Source organism: Gymnoscopelus microlampas, assembly GCF_963454915.1.
Source record: "Gymnoscopelus microlampas genome assembly, chromosome: 22".
NCBI lineage: Eukaryota > Metazoa > Chordata > Actinopteri > Myctophiformes > Myctophidae > Gymnoscopelus > Gymnoscopelus microlampas.
Genome location: NC_139959.1, coordinates 43032752 through 43057041, shown reverse-complemented (window position 1 = coordinate 43057041; position 24290 = coordinate 43032752). Strand labels below are relative to the sequence as shown.

At 40.5% G+C, this 24290-nt stretch overlaps 1 protein-coding gene across 1 annotated transcript; it reads right to left on the bottom strand.

The window, feature by feature from the left end:
- Positions 1-6839: 6839 nt before the first annotated feature.
- On the bottom strand, positions 6840-21108 carry LOC311038663 (kelch domain-containing protein 3-like; the record flags this gene model as incomplete). The annotated part of the gene is made up of 2 exons (XM_084048233.1): positions 6840-6972; positions 20144-21108. 2 exons carry the CDS (start codon positions 21106-21108, stop codon positions 6840-6842), a joined length of 1098 nt encoding a protein of 365 aa, XP_083904359.1.
- Between the last annotated feature and the right edge of the window lie 3182 nt (positions 21109-24290).

Here is a 24290-nt window from a genome sequence, read left to right as displayed (position 1 = left end):
TGCGTTCTTAAAAGGAACGGTTTTGAACATGAGGTTTCCACCCCGACAGAGAGGATTTCCATAATGTAATAATAGTAGAAAATGTTCCATTTATGTTTTCACAGTGAAGACATCTTTATGCCCAGAGGGCAGCACTTTGATGAAGGCGCTGCGTACAGACGGATGAAATAAACACATAAAAGGTACAGAGAAAAAAAGGCTTGTGCTTCCCCAAGTGAGACAAATCACCCTCTACAACAGGGGGTCTTCAACAGGGGGTCCTCAGAGTTACTACAGGGGGTCCGCCAAATCTTTGTTGTGTGATGATGGGATCTTGTTTTTGTTACATTATAACCATTTGAAGCCTAAAATAGCAGATCTACAAGCTCACAACAACTGGTAGAACATTGTAATGCGGATAGACTCCTGTGTTCTCAGCTGATACCGACAATAAGCCTTTATGACCTACTTACTAATGATTTTGTTTGACATTGCATTTGACACTATTCCTTCTATTCCTTGTATTGCCCTTCAAAGGGTTAAAGGTAGGGTAAGTGATATTTTTTGGTTAAAACAAAAAGTATTTTGTTAAAAGGTAAAAAATACTACTGTATGTTCTGATAGTACTCATTGCTATAGAGTGTTTGTTCAGTAACAGGAGTCTCCCCGTCTCTCCAGCTCTTTAATAAACAGAAAATACATTTTTTTCGGTAGGTGTCAAAATCTCAGCCAATCAGAAGAAAGTACCCATTTTTAAGCTTAATTTATATAGTGTTCCAGTTCCAATTTTGTCTGCTCATTTCTTAGTGTCATCACTTCCAATTTCACTTGTTTAATCTGTATCCTCATTGAGTTCTCTGTCCTGGTTGGATAAAATTGGAACTGAAACTGAAACGAAAATGCATTTTCTGTTTAATAAAGAGGTGGAGAGACAAGGAGACTCCTGTTACTGAACAAACACTCTATAGCAATGAGTACTATCAGAATATAGAGCTATTTAACACTTATTTTAACCAACGCAAATCACTTACCCTACCTTTAACTTAAAAAAAACTGAATGTACTACAATGCTTTGTATGCGGATGTACATTAAGAAAGAAAAACCCGGTATTGTTCTTTTTCAGAGTAATATGTAGCTTGCCAGAGAGCAGGCTCGTATGCCTAGTGATGCCAAGATACTGTATCTGTATCTGTATTTTTTTGCCACCTTTGTTGTCTATATATATAAAGCAAAGCTTCATTTTCATATTCCGACATCCTGTCAAGTTTTTGAACGTAGTTAATCAACAGTGTGATTCACATGTAATCATGATGAGGAATCCATCCTCCTATAATTTGACAAACCTCTGTAGTGCCGGGGTCTTCAACGTTTTCAGGCCAAGGACCCCCTAGCTGAGAGAGAGATGAACAAGGGACCCCCTTTATATTGTATAAAATTGTGTTTCAGATTTAACTTTTTTTGTTTACTTGGTCTGCTCTTTTTCTCCTCTACACCAAACACCTCTTTGCCAAAAAAATAGCCGATCTACAAGCTCACACCGCCTCGCAGCAGAGAAGGGATGCTAGGGTTCAAGTGGTTAAGGTAAAAAAAAAAATCATATCACATAAAGATTTGGCGGAGCCCCTGTAGTAACTCTGAGGAGCCCCTAGGGGTCCCGGACCCCCTGTTGAAGACCCCTGCTGTAGTGCATGGGTGCATGGTGTCGTGGTGGTGAGGCCAAAATTGTTCCACCCGGTTCTCCTCAGTGGCTGGAGCAATTGATCTGAATTTGCACACAGCCATTGACTATTACCATGCCCACGGAACTGCGGAGCCCGTTTTTCCATATGACCAAATCTCAGCTGTTTTTTAGCGTTTTTGTGTGAAAGAATGTCGCCTCCCGGGTTGCCAGATCATGTGCGCATATCCCCCCACGGGATGCGTCGACCGGGTATGGACTAGTATGTAATAATATAGCATAGGCCATCTATCCGATGTCACAGTACCATGGAGTACCGGCAACCCGTTCTCACTCCCAAGGCGTCACATTTTGCCGCTCTGTCAGTAGCCCTGAAACATCACGTTTTGACATGACGGAACGCCATGGCGACGTCGCATGTTGACAAAACTATGCCTAAACCTAACCCAAAAACTGTGCGGAGAGGGAAAACAAAAAGTCGATAGAAAAGAAAAGTCACACTCATGATGGGATTTCATATTGGGAGGTTGTGGCTAACAGCTAAGCACTGCTACTATAGGTAAGCCACCAAGGAAGCTGACCAACACCTAGATTCAAATCTTATCTGAAGCTCCAATACGTGCGTTTTAGTTTTTGTTGTCCTATAGTGACGCATTAGGGAGTGAAAATGACAGAGAATGTGAGAATGTGTTGGTACTGGAGAGTTTCTGTCAGAAATGAGATATCTCAACACATATAGTAATACAACCTACCTACTATATGAATTCACCATAAAAATAAACGTCTAAAGCAGTGGTTCTCAAACTTTTTCATGTCAAGGACCCCCTAATTGACACTTATTACCCCGCGGACCCCCACTTGAAAAGATAAGCCAGGGACCCCAATAAGAGAAGGTTTTTATGGCTCTCTAGCAGTGATTCTCAACCATTTTAATTTCAAGGACCCCCAGTTTGACATGCATTAGGCTACGGACCCCCATTTAATGTAATTTATACCTCTGGGACCCCAATTTACATTGTAAAATCATCGATGTTAATTTAACTCTGAGAGTGTACATATGGAACCAAATGGACCCGTTAGGGTCCATTTGGTTCCATGTGTACACTCTCTGAGTTACAGACCCATAAGGGTCCATTTGGTTCCTGTCCATCATTTAGCTGGGGACCCCCTGGAACCCCCTCAAGTACCCCTGGGGGTCCCCGGAGCCCACTTTGAGAACCAATGGCCTAAAGGATTACACCATTTCTGTCTGTCTACTCGCTCTGTGTCACAGTGGTAGGCTGTGGACATTTAAGAAACCTGCCTACCAATGACCTCATTGGTAGGCTGGTTTCTGTAATTTCAAACACAATTTTAATCGTTTTCCCCCCTTCAATTTCAGCCTATTAACATTTCAGGAAGAAAAAGACTGTAGTCTGTCCTACCTTGGAATCCCCATTGGAGATATGATTAGTAGGTAGGTTTCTGAACTATCCAATAGCGGCTATTGGACAGCTATTGAATAGCCCACTTCTGAGACACAGGGTGATGTAATAATAATAATACAAATAATAATAATAATAATAATAATATGTATGATTTATATAGCTTTTCTAAGTACTCGAAGTCGCTTGAACAGACATTGTCATCTTATAATGCACATTAGTGAGGACCAAGTATATGAAGATAAAAGGAAGATGTGCACACATTTTGTAATTGTTGTTATAATGCACTGCAAACTGTCCACACTGACTGAAATGTGGAATGTAATTTCCCTTTTACTCTAATCCATTGAAAGTAAAACCTATTCCCATGTGGTGGGTCAAATTAGATTGGTAATTAGTTTGCCAGCTTTATGCTAAACGAGGCGGTGGTTTCACTCATTTCTTCCACACAGAGTAAATAAACTCCACATCCAACAGCAGCTCTCCAGAGAGTAGAACAGAGTGGTCTAAACAAAAGTTTAAATTACAGAGTAGTCAGCGAAAGTGATATCCTTGCTGGATGCTAATTAACTTAATGATTCTCACGCACGCACGCACGCACGCACGCACACACACACACACGCACACACACGCACACACAGTGGTGGAAAAAGTACTCAAATGTTTTACTTAACTCGAGTACATTTTGAATTCCGGACTTTTACTTGGAACAGAGTATTTCTATATTGCAGTATTGAAAGTATCAATACTGCAATATAGAAATACTCTGTTCCAAGTAAAAGTCCGGAATTCAAAATGTACTCGAGTTAAAATACAAAAGTATTGACATCAAAATGAAATTAAAGTACAAAAAGTAGAAAGTACTCATTATGTAGAATGTCTCATTTCAAGTTTTCAAATATATAAACTAAAATAACAGATCTACAAGCTCACAATGTGTCGAATCGCAACGCGTTGTGAGCTTGTACATCAGCTACAGTATTTTCAAATGGCCGAAATGTATATAGGCATTATAGGGCTATACTATAGGCCTAGTAACTAAGTTTTCAAATAATTGTTGTGGAGTAAAAGTACCATAGATCCGAGATGCAGTGGAGTAGAGGTAAAAGTATTGGAAATGCTCAAATAAAGTACAAATACCTCAACATTGTACGTAAGTACAGTACTTAAGTAAATGTATTTAGTTACTTTCCACCACTGCGCCCACACACACACACACACACACACACACACACACACACACACACACACACACACACACACACACACACACACACACACACACACACACACACGCCATAACTCAAACGGCCCCCCATAATTGAGACAGGACTGAAAGTCATTGAGGCTGACCCTATTCTTCTATAGATAGGAGTTTAATTGTCCAGAATATGAAGTGATGGAGCAGTATATATCCTCACTTATCAAATTAACAGCTCAGAGGAGGGAGACAGTGAAGCACTTAAGTGCTTATATAAATGAAATGGGTCATGTCAGAGGTAATCTCTCAAGACAGATATTCTGCTAACAGCAGAATCTGTCAGCACCACTACTGCCCTAAGTGGTGCTGTTAGTAGGAATAAGCACAGAAGCACCCAGGAGGAAGTGGACAATGAAAAAGGAGGGGCCAATCCAAGTTCCTGTTGGTGCTTGGGTTGCCCCCAATACAATAAATATTGTTTTCCTCTTTTTCCCCAGATTTTGTTAACGGTAACTGTTCAAAGGAAGAGTTATCCCGAGAGAAATGCCTCATTGAGACAGTATTACATTCAGTGGCGTGCACAGATATTTTGAGGGGCAGGTGCTCAAGTAAATTATACTTATTTTTGTTTACTTGGTCTGCTCTTTTTTCCCTCTACACCTATACCTCTTTGTCAAAAATAGCAGATCTACAAGCCCACAACGCCTCGCGCTGCGAGGCGTTGTGGGCTTGTAGATCTGCTATTTTTGGCTAAAGTTCTCCTCAGAAAAGGGATGCTAGGTTTCGAGTGGTTATGGTAAAAAGAAAAATCATATCACATTAAGATTTGGCGGACCCCCCGTAATAACTCTGAGGACCCCCTAGGGGTCCCGGACCCCCTGTTGAAGACCCCTGCTGTGCCCTTTTTTCAAAAGGGCACTTCTGGTCAAGAGGGCAAAGGGCAGGTGCTCTAGCACCACCTAGAGTCTATCTGTCCACGTCCCTGATTACATTATTTCTTCCCCGAAAAAGTCATATCACAAATATACCCCAAAAAAACTGGGAAAAACACAGTGCACACAGTTCTCCAGAGGGAATTTAACCATGGATGGATGTTGCAATTATGTGATCTATCCATGCAGTGAGGTTCCGTTGCACATAACATATATAAGCCTGATTTATATGTCACTGTCGAAACAACGGGGTCATTGCCATGCGCCGGTAGCCTGGCATGGCCGATATAATATAACAGGTAGATATTAGTCTGGAACTTTGGTGTGGAAGATTAATTTCCAAGGGGCGGTTACCAGTGGTGGAAAAAGTACTCACATTTTTTACTCAAGTGAAAGTATCAATACTGCAATGCAGAAGTACCCTGTTACAAGTAAAAGTACGGAATTCAAAATCTACTTCAGTTAAAGGACAAAAGTATTGGTATGAAAATAGTAAAAAGCACTCATTATGCAGGATGTCCCATTTCACAAGTTTTCAATGACAACGTTTCCTCTGGCGATAGGGCAACACACCTGGTGACTGGGCGGTTGCTGTCCAAGCCCCCGGTCTATGGAATGTCCTACCCAAGTTAATTCGGCAAGTTGACACCATGGGATCTTTAAATCGCCTCTGAAAACCTTCATGTTCAGAAAACCCTTTTACTGAACCATCCTCTTGCTATATTATTTTTGTTGTTGTTGTTGTGTTGCTACTTATTTGTTGAATTATAATCTGCTGAATTTGGCAATAATTCCTCTTACTTTACCTGTATTTTTGAAGCACTCCTATGTTAAGTATTTTGTGGCCCTTGTATGTTCCCCTAACCCTATTTTAATGTGTGATTTTGTGCAGCACTTTGTAACTTATGTTTACAAAAGTGCTACATGAATAAAGTTATTATTATTATTATTACCGAGTACAGTAGATAGAACGACACATTACAAGGCCCTCATGCAGTACTGTGCACGCACGCACGCACGCACGCACACACAGTCACACAGCATACAGCGTGCACATAAGCACACTTTAAAGTAACTGCCTAGTGTACATGCTCAGAACGTCAAACTTCCTCCTGCCATGATGTGTAATTCACGAGAGCAAGAGAGGTACTGTGTATCTCCACACACACACACACACACACACACACACACACACACACACACACACACACACACACACACACACACACACACACATAGACAGTGGTGTAAAAAGTACTCAAATGTTTTACTTAAGTAAAAGTATCAATACTGCAATGTAGTGGTGTTCAAAATGTACTTGAGTAAAAGTACAAAAGTATTGGTATCAAAATGTATACTTAAAGTACCACAAGTAGGCTAAAAGTACTGAAATGTTTGAAAATAGCAGATCTACAAGCTCACAACGTGTCGCGATGCGACACGTTGTGAGCTTGTGGATCGGCTATTTTCAAATAGCTTATGTATAAAATAGGACTAAAGTGGTTGATGTATGTTTTTATACATCAACCACCATATATATATATATATATATATATATATATATATATATATATATATATATATATATATATATATATATATATATATATATATATATAATTTCTCAGTCAGTCTCCTGAGCAGGTCTGGCGGGGCCCAGATAACAGGGAAGTCGCCTGGAGGGGCCGACACAGCGGGACGTAATGCAAGCTATCATAATGCTCGACGGGGAGCTGCTATCAACGTGGCGGAGACAGCTCTCAACACATAATAGACACAACGCCGACAAACTCACACCTGATCCGCTTGTGTGAACCTGCTGGGCATGTTGTGACAGCTACAGTACTGCATGGTTGGGTGATGGGCATATTTTTGTATTCTGTTCCGTACTTTGCTAGATGTATATTAATGCAATTAATGCTGAACTACCACATTTAAAGGTAGAGTAAGTGATATTTTCTCATTAAAACACAACGTTTTTTTTGTTAAAAATGTTAAAGCACTATATTCTGGTAGTACTCATTGCTATAGAGTGTTTGTTCAGTAACAGGAGTCTCCATGTCTCTCCAGCTCTTTATTAAACAGAAAATGCATTTTTCAGGTCAGGATACAATTGTTTTTATCCAATCAGGATAGAGAACTCAGACAGGATACAGATTAAACAAGATACATTGGAAGTGATGACAGAAAGAGCAGACACACAATTGGAAGTGGAACACTATAAACATGAAGATGATAAATGGGTACTCTCTCCTGACTGGCTGAAATTTGGTCACCTACCTGAAAATGTATTTTCTGTTTATCAAAGAGCTGGAGAGACATGGAGACTCCTGTTACTGAACAAACACTATATGATTACTATTAGAATATTGGGCTATTTAACACTTAACCAAAGAAAGTCACTTACCCCTTCCTTTAAACTCAATATTGTCAAAAAAGGAGATAATATATTCTGTGCAGCAATACGTTGGAACACTTTACGCATTTCCTACAATAGAATGACAGCTGCTGTTGAGTCAACACAATGTGCAGGGTGTTCATTTCCATTGCTTCTTAATGTGTGGCTGCATGATGATACAGCAATTTGTTACAATCTGAAATGTAGGTAAAATAAGTGGCTTTCTTTTGCATTACTTTCCCTCAGTCACAACTTGACCCTGGATGCACGAATAACTGGTAAATATCCATAAAGTGATGGACTATATAGATAGTCATAATTTGTATTGTGGGTCATTATTATGATGGCGGGTTAATAACTACACAAACAGTTTCAACCTCATTGTGGAAAAAACATGCTCTAATCTCGGTGGAACATAATAATGTGTTTGTTTACCCACTTATAGGCTGCGATTGTGCTAAATGGCAAACCTCTCAAAGCTCAATCATCTACACAAATGCAGTCATTTGAAGTTAAACCTGGCTTGTGGACCTTTGAATTTTAAACTCTCCCTTAGCCAAACCGGGAGTAGGCTATATACTGTATTTATGCATTTATTTATGTATTATATTAATACATTAATAATTATATTAATTAAGCTACAATGCCATGTGTCACTATGGGACATGATGAGGATCTATTGCAGACTGCAGATATTCTATTTAAAGTCCCTTAATCCTAGCTCCCTAATCCTATGACTCTTGATTTGAAATTGAATTCAAGAAATAAAGTATAGCCAATAAATCACCACCAGTTCGCACTTACATCACTCCTTCTTCCATGTAGGCTGAGGCTAACTGTACAGAATGATAATCAACAGACTTCATCCCCCAGTGGACCTACAGTCAGTAGCTACTTACATTCGTTCCACATCTTCTAGAACAGTGGTTTTCAACCTTTTTCATGCCAAGGACCCCTAAATTGATATACATTTGGCCGCGGACCCCCATCTCAAAATGTTTTGTGCCAAGGACCCCAAGAAGAGAAGATTTGTGTTAAAAAATGCAACATTATACAAAATTCTTCAAACACTTTCATGGATTTTTTGAAAATGCTCAAAAATAGCAGATCTACAAGCTCACAGTGCATCACGAAGTGATGCGTTGTGAGCTTGTAGATCTGCTATTTTTGAATTGCCAACATATATGGATAAAGGGGTGAAAATATATGCACCTTTTGCTGGGGACCCCCTGGAACCCCCTCAAGGACCACCGGTGGTCCCCGGACCCCTGGTTGAGAACCACTGTTCTAGAAGCTTGGTGACATCAAGCAGGCATCGTGAATCAAACGACAAACGACCTACAGTGCATGTACTGTACGTATGTGAATGGTTGTTCATCAACGTTGACTTGAAGCTTTAGCAGAAAATATGCAGCATTTATACTGTTCATCAGCAATTCCCTTTCTGCATAAACAATTAGGCCAACCGTACAAATGAACACGTCCAGCCAACAGGTTGCACATTATAACAGGGATATGTCTCCGTTGTCTTTATTGTAAATACAATGAATTATATATATAGGCTACTATTATGAATGAACGTCTTAATCCCTGTTTATACCTGCAAAAGCAGAATGGCAGTTCATCTTCGTCGGTACAGTAAAGAAAAACGCATTGAACTCTTCAAAGAATGAAAGCATGTCCACCACCAGCAGCAGAATCATGTAAAAAAAAAAGAGAAAATGATCCCCAAAAAAAAGAGAGAAAAAGATTCGATACTGAAACCACCAGCAAAAGTAGGTTATAATGAATCAGTGCAGGGAGGGAAAAAATGAAAGAAACAAAAAACAAACAAACCTGTGAGCTTCAGCTGCAAGAAAAGGGTATCACGTTAAAACGGCATCGTCGGTGTTTTAAAAAAGCACTTTGCACAAAGAAAAGAGTAAAAGCAAAGATCTGTGGGGATTCCCCGAGACATCAGCAAAATCACAAAACTCGAAAGAGGCTCAATAAACAACACTGCAAAATGCAAACCCAAAGCAAACAGCAACAGCAAAAGTCGACAGAAACAAAAAAAAAAAGACAATAAAAAACAAAACAAAAAAAAAACGTTTCAAAACCACCAATGGATGTTTGGGAAAAATCTTATACTGACAAAGCAGCCTGCTTGGGTTTTGGAGCAGAGAAACAAAACGGCAAGCAAAGATTAAATAGGCTCCGAACCCCCAACGCAATGTAGTTGAGAAAAGCTCGCATTTGAAACTAGTGCGTTTTCAGCACCCTGGACAGCGGTACTGCGTCGGCAGCGGGCACCGGGCGGCAGTGCACCGGGCACCCGCCAGTAGGCACCGGGTTCCCGGCAGTAGGCACCGGGCAACCCGGGTAGTGTATAGGCTTTACCCTCGACCATAAATAACTGCATGCTACAAAAACTTGAAGCCCTGAAGAATCATGGGGGGGAAAAACCTCTCAAAACCACCACAGTTTCCAATTCTCATCTCAAACACCAGCAGCAGCAAAAGGAGGAGAAAAAAAACCAAAAGAAAAAGAGCAATTGAAAAGACAAAAAAAAGAAAAAGAAAAATGCTTTTATACAAAAAAAGCCATTTGAAAGGTACTCACCGAGGTGGGGAGTAAAATGTTGCAATAAAAATTATTGTGTGATATTTATGGCTCAAAATGTGAGACAGTATGGCGGTGGCTGGCTGGCTGGTCAAGCCCCAAACCTCTTGCTTTTTCCTCTATAGATCCCCTAGATCTCTGCCTCCTCCTCCTCCAATGAGCGACTATAGTGTCTACCAGCTGACGCTGGAATGCTTTTTCTCTCGCTCGCTCTCCAAAAGTAAAAGAGGTAGTCCTTCCTTCCTTCCTTCCTTATCATTCTACATTTACAACTGAGGAGCTGCTTGTGTTTTTCTTTGTCGTTTTTCCTCCCTCCTCTTTTTTTTCCTCCCTTATTTTGTCTTCTCTTTTTAAAGATGCAGAGCTCAGACACCGATGTCAGTGCTAACAGAAACGTATAGGCTACGTGACATCAAAGCTGCTCTATAAAGTGTTTTTGCTACGATCCAATCAGTTTGAGCCTATAGGGCTTTTATTTTAACCGTTGCATGTCCCTATCCTCTTAGGCAGTGGTGGTACAAGTACTCAAATGTTTTACTTAAGTAAAAGTATCAATACTGCAATGTAGAAGTGCTGTTACAAGTACAAGTTAGGAATTAAAAATGTACATGAAAAAAAGTACGAAAGTATTCGTATCAAAATGTGCTTAAACCAAAAGGATAAGTACTAAAATGTTTGAAAATAGCACATCTACAAGCTGGCGTCCTGATGCGACGTGTTGTGAGCTTGTAGATCTGCTATTTTCAAATAGCCTATGTATACAATAGGGTTAAAGTGGTTAATGCGTGTTTTATAGTGTAATATATTTATATCTGCAAAGTAACTAGTAACTAAAGTTTTCAAATAATTGTAGTGGAGTAAAAGTACAATATTTGCCTCTGAGATGTAGTGGAGTAGAAGTAAAAGTATTGGAAATACAAATACCTCAAAATTGTACTTGAGTAAATGTACTTGGTTACTATCCACCACTGCTCTTAGGATAAGTTAAGGAATAATTAGGCAACCGCTTTAAAAAAAAATAGCGCATGATTGCACAGCGAGTAACACACTCAGGTCCGCCAATAATTCTTGATGCAAACCAAGGCTTGTATTTCTGTGCCGCTATCCAGGGTGCTGAAGCTGGCGTTTGAAACCACAGTGGTGTTTCTGTACCACGGACAGCGGCGGTACCGCGTTCTGCCACCAACAGAAACGACAGTGTGTTTCAGCACCGCGGAGAGCGGTACTGCGTTCTAACTACTGTGTTTCAGAACCACGGAGAGCGGCGGCACCGCGTTCTGCTGCCAACAGAGGGCAAGACGATTATGACGATTATTCTGCAGCGCGCCTTGAACGTACATGTCCTGCCTAAATCATTGGTTCTCAAAGTGTGTGGGGGGGGGGGGGGTTCCAGGGGGTCCTGGGCAAAATGTGTTAATATAGCATCACAATATTTTTTAACCACTTTAACCTTTTATAATTTGGCTATTCAAAAATCGTGAAATTGTGTTCAAACCTTTGAATAAATACATTTTAAAGCGAACATTATAACTCAAATCTTTGCATCTGGGGGTCCCTGGCACAAAAAAAAATCAGAGGGGGGTTCGTGGCCAAATAAATATCTATTTGGGGGTCCTTGGCATGAAAAAGTTTGAGCCAATCGTGAGCTTGTAGATTGGCTATTTTCAAATAGCTGAAGTATTAGGCTTAAGAGGTTAGTGCAGGTTTTGTAATAATAATCAAAATCTACAAAGTAACTAGTGACTAAGGTTTTCAAATAATTGTAGTGGAGTAAAAGTTTTTCAATATTTTAGTCAATATTTGTCTCTGAGATGTAGAAGTAAAAAAATATAGAACATTGGAAATACTCCAGTAAAGTAAAAAATACGTCAAATTGTACTGAGTACAGTACTTAGTTACTTTCCACCGCTGCAAATGTCAGATAATATCTAATACAAGCTTGTGTAACTGCAGAGCGTCTGGAGACGACTGTCAGCATTCATTCATCATAAGCAGGGTGCTGCATGCTTTCATCTCCAGCCCAGTGTCTGCCTTCATTTATGTTTCACATCTAAACCTAAACCATGGGAGGCACAGTGTTCCAAACGCTGTGTGCAGCGTTGCCAGGTCTGCTTATTATAAGCGACTTTGGCCTTGTTTTTCTATAAAGTTGCTTGTAAATAGTGTTTTCGTTTTTTTCTTTCTATAACGTGTAGTTGCTTATTTGGGCTTGTTTCCTATTGTTGTTTAAATCAGTGGTACTCAAACATTTTCACGTCAAGGAGATGGACCCCCAAATTGATATTTATTTGTTCGCGGACCCCTTATCTGAAAATATTTTGTAACGGGGACCCCATATAAGATTTCTGTAAAATGTTCCAAAATATTCCACTTTTTCAAGATTTAAAAAGAAAATGGCATTAAGGCAGATCTACAAGCAGATCTAAAAAATGGCAGATCTACAAGCTCACAATGTGATGTTGTAGATCTGCCATTTTTGAATAACCGATGACGTATAGTGCTCTTGGCCTCGCTTCTTTTGGACTTGTTTTCATAGACCAGGTTTGCTTATTTTTCTCGTACAATCTGGCAACGCTTTTGATATGCTTTTAAGATAACAGGTTTGCTTCAGCGGATGTGACAACATCTCAAGGCTGAATGAATGATTTACCACATTTCGTTTTTAAATATATGGCCTGCAGACCTAACCCAATACCAGCCTCTATTCAAAGACTGACGCTCTGATTTAGTTATTGACAGAGGAACATGCCTTTGGTTTGACATCTTGCACGGCCCTCAGTTTAGTGCCACAGTATAATACCTTGTATGCGTGCCATAAATTATGATATACACTCACTCTGAATGAGTCTGATCTCATTTGAAATGATTCATAGCGGTACATGTGAACACAAAGACACTGTCATGTTTATTGCCTCAGACATCAGCCATGTAAATCATGTAAAGGAATCTCTCCAAGGGCAAAGGAATGCTGCCCCCATGTTGAATATTATGGGTAATGAAAATCATTAATCATTGCATTGACAATAGGGCTCTTTGTATGTTTCCTGTAGAACTCCAATATACAGCAACATACACATTATACAATACGTAAGCCTGTTATATCGTCTCTGTCGGGGTACAAAACTCAACACATTCAAAAATAGCAAAAATAGCAGATCGACAAAATCAAAAGTTTTGAGCTTGCAGATTTGCTACTTTTGATGCTTTTGTGTGACGCTGTATGATTAGTAGGGGCGTTAATTTATGGGACAAAAACACAAAACGTTCAACTATTTATGGAGATAGGAGGTTTCTGCCCGACAGTAACGGTATTCAATTCATACTACAGCAGTGTTTTTTTTTCCAACCCTTTTCATATCAAGGTCCAATATTTATTTGGCATTTGAGCCACGGAACCGCCGTTTGATGAGATTTAGACTCTCAGACCCAAGACTTCAAATATTGTGTTATCATTAGATACGATTTTGTCCACAATTCCATCCATGTTGTATTGATGTTGGTACCATAGGAGAGATGACAGGCAAACGTTGATCAAAAATACAGAAATGTATAAACATAACCTGTGCTTCACAATAAAAAAGATTTGAAACAAAAATAACAATTATTTAATTAAGTAATGCAGACGTTTACCAACAATGTAACTCTTTAGAGCGTAACACTCTAAAGAGTTAAAGATCTATAAGGGTCCATTTGGTTGCCAACTCTCCATCATTTTGCTGGGGACCACCTGGAACCTACTCAAGGACCACTGGTGGTCCCCGGACCACTGGTTGAGAACCAATGCAGTATTGAATCTCAACAAGTTTGCCAATTGTAGCATCAATGATGAAGCCTGGCATCAAGGCAAACAGATGCCTGTCTTTTACCTTTAGGCCATAGGGACCCCGTCAAAGCATTTTGGAGGTTATTTGGCCTTCTCTACACTCCCAAATGGTTTCCCCTCAAAGCAGGGGTCTTCAATGTTGTTTTCAGGTCAAGGACCCCCTCAGCTGAGAGAGAGAGAGAGAGAGGAAGCAGGGACCCCCCACTAGATATTAGATATTGTATAACATTGTGTTTCAGATTAAACATTTTCATAGATTTTCATAGATAGCTTCATAGACTTGTTTGACACTATATTGTCAGTGTTGGATTCATGTTAATGTGTATTTCCAGACATTTAACAACTTAAAGGGACTACACCATGAATTTTAACTTTTTCTTATTTTTGTGTTTTGGGTTTTTTGCACCCTGACGTGACGCCACGTCAGGGTGCAAATCCCTCCCGTTTTTCAGTTCCAACACAAAAAATAAATAAAAATATATACATATATATATATATATATATATATTTTTTTTTTTTTTTTTTTTTTTTTTTACTTTTTCCACACATAACCAGGAGATAACATGCATACAAACTGGCTCAATGGCGCCCCGTGCCAAACAGGACAATGTGGTATTGCAAGTGAAAGTGCTTTATAAGCTAGAGAGAAGTTAGTTGGAATGAGTATATCTGAGGCTTGATTTAGGCTCAAACCTTTTGAAAAACGTTTGAGGGACATAAACAATATGATATTGAATAGAATTATTATTTTTTTAATTCATGGTGTAGATCCTTTAACCCTTAACACTTAGGCTCTTGTTTCCCTCTACACCAAACCTCTTCGGCGAAAACAGTCGATCTACAAGCTCTCAACGCGATCGGCTATTTTTCAGCAAATGGTCCCCCCAGAATGCTAGGGTTCATGTGTTTAATACAACAATACAACAAAAACTATTACAAAAAAAAAAACTATGACACAAAGATGTGGCCCTGCAGTATTGTCTGAGGGCCCCCTCGGGTTAACTAAGAACATGTACTCAATTACTGTAACTTTTGAGATATTTTTACTTAACTGGAGTATCTCAAATTCTCTTTAATTTTACTTCTACTCCACTATATATCTCAGAGGCAAATATTAATAGTTTAATCCACTACAGTTATTTGAAAACTTTAGTTATTATTTACTTTGCAGATTTTGATTGTAATTACAAAACATAAAATAACCACTTCAGCCCTATTTAAACTTTGGCTATTTGAAAACAGCCGATCTACAAGCTCACAACGTGCCGCGATGCATTGTGAGCTTTTAAATCTGCTACTTTCAAAATATTTTGTTATACTTTTTTAGACAATTATGATAACTCGTGAAATGGGACATTCTGCATAATGACTACTTTTACTTTTGGTACTTTAAGTACATTTTTATGTCAATACTTTTGTACTGAAGTCAATTTTGATTACCGGATTGATACTTTCTACATTGCAGTATTGATACTTTTACTTAAGTAAAACATTTGAGTACTTTGTCCACAACTGCAGAGGTGGCACAAAGGGTCGACACCGCAATGCATCAGTTTTTATGACACTATAATATTTCTTCCTTCGAATTAACCACTTTAAACCAGTTTTATTAGAAAACATCATTGCATAACGGTATGAATTATGATGTTCCTTACAGATTCAAGGAGACATCATAATTCATCGCGTTATGCAATGATGTTTTCAATTCGAATAAAACTTGAACTTGAACTAAATAATAGAGGTGTTTAAGTGGTTAATTTGAAGGAATACATATATAATAGAGTCATAAAAACAGATATAATGCAGTGTCAACCCTTTGTGTCACCTCATATGTCAATGAAGTCTGTATAAAAGAGAACTTTAAAGTTTAACGGTTTGGCACAGTTCCAGTGCCACGGTCTGAAGGAAAGTGGTGTAAAGTAAGTAAAGTAAATGTACTCAAGTACTGTACTTGAGTATAATTGTAAAGTACTTTTACTTTACGGGAGTATTTCCAATTTTCGACCATTTTACTTCTACTCCTCTATCATTTCAGAGGCAAATATTGTACTTTTTACTCCACTACAATTGTTTGAAAACTTGAGTTACTAGTTACTTTGTAGATTTGGATTATTGTTACAAAACATACATTAACCACTTCAGCCCTATATACATTTCGGCCATTTGAAAATAGCAGATCTACAAGCTCACAATGCGTCGCGATACGACGCATTGTGAGCTTGTAGATCTGCTATTTTCGAGAGATTTTTATACATTTGAATACTTGTGAAATGGGACATTCTGCACAATGAGTACTTTCTACTTTTGGTACTTTAAGTACATTTTGATACCGATACTTTTGTACTTTTGTACTTTTACTTTAAGTACATTTTGATAACCGGACCTTTACTTGTAACTTTCTACATTGCAGTATTCCTTAAGTAAAACATTGTTGTACTTTTTCCACCACTGCTAGCATTTGTTAGTCAATATGTGATTAAGATTAATCACCACTGGAGCTCGGGTGGTGCAGTGGTAAAGTTCCTGCCCACCAGGGCAGAGGTCGTGGGTTCAACTCCACCGCGGCTTTGTCGAGGGTCTATAATGAACACAATTGGCTCGTGTTCAGGGGGAGGGAAGCCGGGGGCGGGGAGAAGGGTGATAATTGTCACTACATGTAATCCTATATGGGCAAAATGTTAAAGCTTGAGGCACCTGTCAGTAGTGGTGTAAAGTAACTAAGTACATTTACTTATTTATTTTCCCATTTTCAATACTTTTACTTATACCCCACTGTGTGATTTTCACCCGACGGGTGTATCCCTTTCTCTCATAGGCAAAAAATTGCTCAGAATGTGTTGCGTCAACGCATTTTGAGCTTGTAGATCTGCTATTTTTTTCTAAACCGTTGCCCCTAGAATAGTGACGCTGGGTTTCAAGTGGTTAACTGGCCGTGGTCCACATGGATCCACTATAACCGGACAGACCGCATAGTCTCACGTTTGGCAGGGGAGTAGAGATTACAACGGTAAGACCCACAACACGGACTTCATTAGTTCCCTCCATTCTTGCACTGATTGGGGGATTTGTATTCTTTAATTATCATTTTGTCATGCACTCTGCAGAAATGTTCTCCTCAAAATATATTAAAGTGTACTCTTCTTTAATGTTTCACTTTCAATTATAAAATATTACAACAAAAAACATCATCAGGGGGTCCTATTAAAAAAAGTAATAACATAATACAAGGGTCTTCAACGTTTTCAGGCCAAGGACCCCCTAGCTGAGAGAGAGATGAAGCAGGGACCCCCTCTATATTGTATAAAATTGTGTTTCAGATGAAACTTTTTATGTTGACTTGGTCTGCTCTTTTTTTTTACCTCTACACCTAAACCTCTTTGCCAAAAATAGCAGATCTACAAGCCTGTGGGCTTGTAGATCTGCTATTTTTTGCTAAAGTTCTCCTCAGAAAAGGGATGCTATAGAGTTCAAGTGGTTCAAGGTAAAAAAAGAAATCATATCACACAAAGATTTGGCGGACCCCCTGTAGTAACTCTGAAGACCCCCTAGGGGTCCCGGACCCCCTGTTGAAGACCCCTGCCATAATAAGACTAAATCTGACAAAATCTGTGAAAAATGTGGTAATTGTATAAATAAATAATGGAGCTGGGAACTTCTTCTTTGGTCGACCCATTCCTGGACATGTGAGCCTTGTCCAGAGAAGGCACCGTCTCCCTACATGACTGACAATATGCACAGCAGTCATATTTTCACGTCCTTCACAGGTGTTACCAATGATACTAATGAAGGCTCTGTTCCATTTAGAGTAGCACATTGGTTCTCAGTTTTTTCAATTTCCACGACCCCCATAACTCTGAGAGCGTACATTTGGTTCCATTTGTACACTCTCAGAGTTACACACCCGTAACGGGCCATTTGGAAACCCCTTAAGGAACCATGAGGATCTCTGGACCCAAATCGTAGTCCCACTGGTGTTGCAATGTTTCCAATTAGCCAACATGCACAATATCAGCACCCTGACTCTGTTTGACAAATAGGGAACAGAGCCTTCATTAGTATCATTGGTAACACCTGTGAAGGTCTTCACAATATGGCTGCTGTGCATAGAGCCTACTGTGGGCGAGCCCATCCGATTTTTTCCACTCTCCATCACTAACGTTGGTTGAAAATCACCCAATCACCCAAAAACCAGGGATGGGGGCTGCAGGGAAACAAGCCTACCTTCGATGATATCACTGCAGCATCCTGAAGGTACCCAATTGGGGGACCCATCCACCTCAGACATTAGCAACACAATGAAAATCGTGTTATTGTTCCAGGGTTACTGTAAATTGCTCTGGATTAAGGGCGTCTGCTAGATGGTTACATTGTGAATTGTAAATTGTTAATATTATTGTAATGCCCGCTGCATAATAACCATTAATACGAGCTTAGTGAGTCAGGCATGGTTTTGATTTGACTGTTTTCCCAGATTAATTTGGTAGAGGGAGGTAAGACGGGGTGAGATGACAATGCTAGACTTCTTGGCCGTACATCATGTATCAACGAAACGTAATTAGCTTGTTAGATTTAATACGCCTCTATTCAACATGAAAAATATGATGCCCAAGAATACCTATTTAGTACTAAATACAAAGTATTAGACAGTGCATGTCCCATGCAAATGTGGTTTCGTTGCTTAATTTGATTTAATTTAATTTCCATTAGTCTTGCCAGCAGCTTCAGTCTCTCTCTCCAAGCTCAACTTGGCTGACCTTCTGCTTATCACACAGGAGACAGTGGAGGCGACAGCAACAAGAAACGCTGCACAGAATCCTGATGTGTGTATCTCTATCTCAGTGGTGGAAAAAAGGTTTTACTTAAGTAAAAGTATCAATACTGCAATGTAGAAATACTCTGTTACAAGTAAAAGTCCGTAATTCTAAATTTACTTGATTAAAAGTGCAAAAGTATTGGCATCGAAATGTGCTTAAAGTACCAAAAGTAAAAGTACTCATTATGCAGAAAATAAAGTTTTCAAATGTATAAATTGTATACAAAATCTTTTGAAAATAGCAGATCTACAAGCTCACAATGCGTTGCATGGCGACACATTGTGAGCTTGTAGATCTGCTATTTTCAAATGGCCGACATGTAGGGCTGAAGTGGTTAATGTATGTTTTTAAATTATAATCAAAATCTACAAATTAACAAGAAACGAAATTTCCATAATTGCAGTGGAGTAAAAGTACAATATTTTCCTCTGAGATGTAGTTGAGTAGAAGTAAAAATATTGGAAATTGGAAGTAAAGTACAAATACCCCAAAAATGTACCAAAGTACAGTACATGAGTACATGTACTAAGTTACTTTAGTTTCCACCACTGGTGTATCTTACATCAGTGGTCCTCAAACCTTTTCATGTCAAGGACCCCCAAAATTATATTTATTTGCCTGCGGACCCCCATCTGAAGAGAAGATTTACGTTAAAAAAAAAAAAAAAAAAATGTTCCACAAATGTTCAACTCCTGTTTGAAAATATTCAAAAATATACAATGGGGAAAAAATGGCTTTTTGGTGATTGACCTCACAAAAGTATAGGCAAATAAATACGTTGCGTGAAAAACAAATGCTTAAAATGGATTCAGAATCATGAAAAAAAACCTAGTTTGACCCCTCACATGCTACTTAAACGGAATTCAATTTCATATTTTTCCCCGCATAAGGTTAAGGGTACCCCAACTTTCAGCAGCTGTCACAGATTCCCCCAGGCCGAATTTCAATCTTTGTGAGAGTAAATGGGCAATAGAAAGCTGATGTTCACATCAGCTGACTGACAGCCGATTACAGCTGACCCGTGCGAGACTTCCGTGTCATGTATGAACTATCACTATGCTTCATTTTTTGCCAGACCCAGGGGGTCGGCCTACATGAGGCTTTGTCTGTCCCTCTTTCGTCCCTCTTTTCCTCTTTTCTGTCCCTCTTTTCCTCTTTTGTCCCTTTTCCTCTTTTCTGTCCCTCTTTTCCTCTGCACACACGTCATGCGAAGTCCGGCCATTCAGATTTCAACCACTAGGGGTCTGGCAGCAGGTATCCTGGTTCTTGTTTTCATGGCTGCCAGTTCCCACCTGATGTTGCGTGGGAGTTCCGACCGCTCCAGACCGCACTGAATAACCACTATCTTGCATAACGTCTTCAGACTAGGACTCAAGTCTAGAATGTACAGGTCATCGGTGCTGTTCCCTCTTCCGGATGACAGGAGGATGACACGATTTCCCACCATGCAACAGCAAATCCAAGACACCGGACGTGGGTCTCCCCCCTTGGGCTTGACCTTCTTCCCGGAGAGGGTCTCTGGATTGAATTTCAACAGATTATTGAAGGTTTTGTCAAAGGTGAGACCACCAAATGTGTACAGCTCTCCATTGTAGGCAAAGGCTGCATGGCCCTGGTTTCCTTCTGGACGAAGCCATGCAGAGGGTGAGCTCAGCCAGCTGTTGGTCTCTGAGTCAAACACTCTGATGGTGTTTTTGGTGGTGGATGTATCCCCAAATACAAACATCTTTGTCCCGATGATGGTGGCAGAGTGACGTGTTGAAGCGGGCTGTGGAGTTCCTCTGGTTTCATTGAAAGACCAGACCATTGTGGTGGTGTCCAACTTGCACATGTCAATAGTACATCTAGTCTGGTTCCATCCTCCATAGACATACATGACCTTCCCCAAGACACAGGCTGAGTGGCTCCTTCTCGGCACAGGAACCGTCCCTGAAATCTTGGGCTTGAACAATGTGTGGGTGTCGACATCAAATGCATAAAGCTTTTCGCGGTTGGTAAACCCTCCCCAGATGTAAACGATAGCGTCTATCAGCACAGCTGTGGAGGGAACCTCGAGGGGGCGTTCTCTCCCTCCTCCGGTTGTGAGTTGGGGAGTCCTCGTCCAGCGTAAAGACACTGTGTTGAAAATGTTCACATCGATATGAGTCCTGTCGCCATAATAGAGCCGTCTAAAGCAGTACACCTTGTGATCCACTGCAACAGCAACATGACCGCATCCGTTTGGTAATGCGCTCTGACGCAAGGTCCAGCGGAACATCTCAGACTGTACACTAAGTTGGCTTTCCCAAGCCTCGCTCTGTAAAGCTAAAGAGTTATATTGTGCACACTACCACCTATTGGTGCAGTGGCACAAATGTTACACAAAGTCAGGCCAATCCAGGATAAGCCGATGGGGTTAGATGGACGGATCAAGGAAGCCGGTGGCCGTTGACCTTCCTAATTATGGTCAATTGATCATCAGCACGACAGTAGCCCAGGTAGACTCTGGGAATTCCCCAGGGGGCGCTACACAGCAAACACTCTGTTCAGCAGTTTTTGCAACTAGTCTTCAGTACAATCTGAACATCCAGCTGGATCAGTTGGTAAAAGTTTTGCTAAATGATATTTTTGGGGCGGTGTAACCGCCCCCTATAAGTGAGGTTTGGACACTGACCAATCCTGCACCGTGATTGGCCAATAGTCTACAACGCAGTCTACAACCCTAACCCATCCACAGTCAATGCAAATCTTTACTTTTGCAAAGTCAGCCAATCACATTACAGCTAGTGTCATCACCACTAGCTGTAATGTGATTGGCTGACTTTGCAAATTCAGGACTGTGATTGGCTAGCGAAACACATGACACATGTGCAGCCCTATGAATAGCAGTATGGACTCTTTATTTTTTTTAAGTGAGTCATTTTGTGATGACCACACACCGCCCACTTCACACTGGGTGTGATTTTTTTTGTTTGACGACTTTTAAAGGACGTGGTGGTGATGGGGTCATTGCGACGTCGTTGTGTGATGATGTCATTATGTCCAATACACAATGACGTCACTCTGACTGAGGCCACGTTTACACGGCAACGATCAGAAGAGAAAACGACAAAGTTACTAGTTACTTTGCAGAATTAGATTATTATTATTATCACAAAACATACATTAGCCACTTCATCCCTATACATTTCCGGCGTCGTCAGCTTGTAGATATGCTCCACGGCCAAATCTTACTATCTTACTATCTTATCTTACTATCTTATCTTACTATCTTATCTTACTATCTTACTATCTTATCTTACTATCTTACTATCTTATTTTACTATCTTACTATCTTATCTTACTATCTTACTACTCTATAATTGACAAAAGCTCCGAAGTTCGAAAGCAATTCGCAAGCACAGGATCACTCCACATGCCTCCAAGACCCGTCACAGACTGTTGATCAGAGCTATGGCTACGTTTTAGGCATCTTACCCCACCTCCATCAGTGATCAGACTCTCGGTTTGATTGATTCTCTGATTTGCCTATCAGACCCTCAGCCTGATCTGGCAGGTTGCCATAGCAACCAGATACAGTAAGTCTTTATCACATGACCGAGGTTGGGAAGTTGGGACTAGAGGTTAGGGCCGCAAAGCAAAGCGGGGAGGGAGGAGAGGAGAGGCTAGAGGGGCCGGACTTCGCATGACGTGTGTGCAGAGTGACTAGGCCAGTGCTGACTGTACCAACCTCGGATCTGGCCTAGATGTGAGGGCCGCAAAGCGGCCCTGACATCTAGTACATTTTAATTTGGAGGTCCTTCACATGAAAAGGTTTGAGAACCACTGCTACCATGAGCTATAGAGAGAATGTTGTTTTGTCAAGGTAGGATGAAAAAAAGAAATCTAAACAGCAGTGGCAGTGGCAGCTCGGCAGTGGCAGCTCACAGCCCGGCACTTTGTGCCGGGCTGTGAGCTTGTAGATCGGATATTTTTGATTTTTTTTTAAGATCTTGATTTTCTTTTTAAAAACATTTTGAATAATTCAGATTTTTCTTTACACAAATATTCTCTCATTGGGGTCCCTTGCACAATTTATTTTCAGATGGGGGTCCACAATTTATTTTCAGATGGGGGTCCGTGGCCAAATATGTATCAATTTGGAGGGTCCTTGGCACGAAAAATTTTGCCACAGCAGTTGGTGAGAGTGCAGTGAATTTAGCAATATCTTTTTTTCTAGCTGTATAACATGTACAGGACCTTCGAGGTGATATATTTAACAGCTGTTCAGAGGACAGGACATTGTCTTGTCCCGGCAAAACAAGTCTTCATTATAATTATGGGGTCCCCCGTGAACCAATCAGACATCAGGCCAGCATCTCCCAAAGTAGATTTAGCCATTATGGTCCAAAGTCAATTAGGAAGGTCAATGAAAAGTGTCTTGCTGAGAAAAGATAACGTATGACCTTCTGTACAAACAAATAATTGCCTGCTTATGTTAGTTATCTTAGAATGCTGATGTCTATATGAGCCTATGTTAGTTATGTATTGGTTTGTAACTTTGATGACAAGTTTTGATGCATCAGTGATATAAACCAGGACGGGGCCCGGCCTATTAGGGGCCCCTATGTCTGTGAACGATGCAAGTTGTGCCATTTATGCTGCTATGCGGCACGAACAGTATGCAAAGCTCCGCCACTCAGTTAAGCCAACGGGTCGGGTCAGCCAATACTGGCTTAGTGGCGCAAACATATATTGTGACGCCAAATCCGTGAAGACGGTCCGTGAAGCCAGGAATCAGGGAAGGCAATGCATACGAACTCCAGAACACACAGAGCATTTCTGCCTCTTTCTCAGACCCGTGGGGTTATATGAGAGAAGACAATAGGAAGACAGCCAGTTACAAAGTGCCCAGACGGCAGAACATTGTTACCTACAATACAGTTGACATATGTCAGACACAGCAGACATGAATCCTAGATAAAGGAAACCGTGCCTCCTCCATATTGAGCCGCTTCCCGAGCAGTACCTTGCTAACTGCTTGGCCCACCTTTTGGAGGGCTAGGGCGGCCATTTAAAAGTACCTCACAACCAACTAATCCAAGGGCCCTAGGCCTAGGCAACCAAAGATAAAAACGTTATAAAAGTTGACATATTATGTAGCCTGTTGCTGTGAGATGGTCTGCTCTATAGCCGATGATTATTATTTTAGCACTTTGGTTAGAAAGTGCACACACACGCACGCACGCACACACACACGCACGCACGCACGCACGCACGCACGCACGCACGCACGCACGCACGCACGCACGCACGCACGCACACGCACACGCACACACTTTCATCACCTCACCTTGCCAATTTTCTGACTCCATGCTGTACTGCCATCTTACAAAGCGTTTATGCTTCTAATTAATTTCAGAGAAAAGAAGAAGACTTTGGCCTCTGCACAGAATTAATTGTGCTCAGTCAATGACGCAA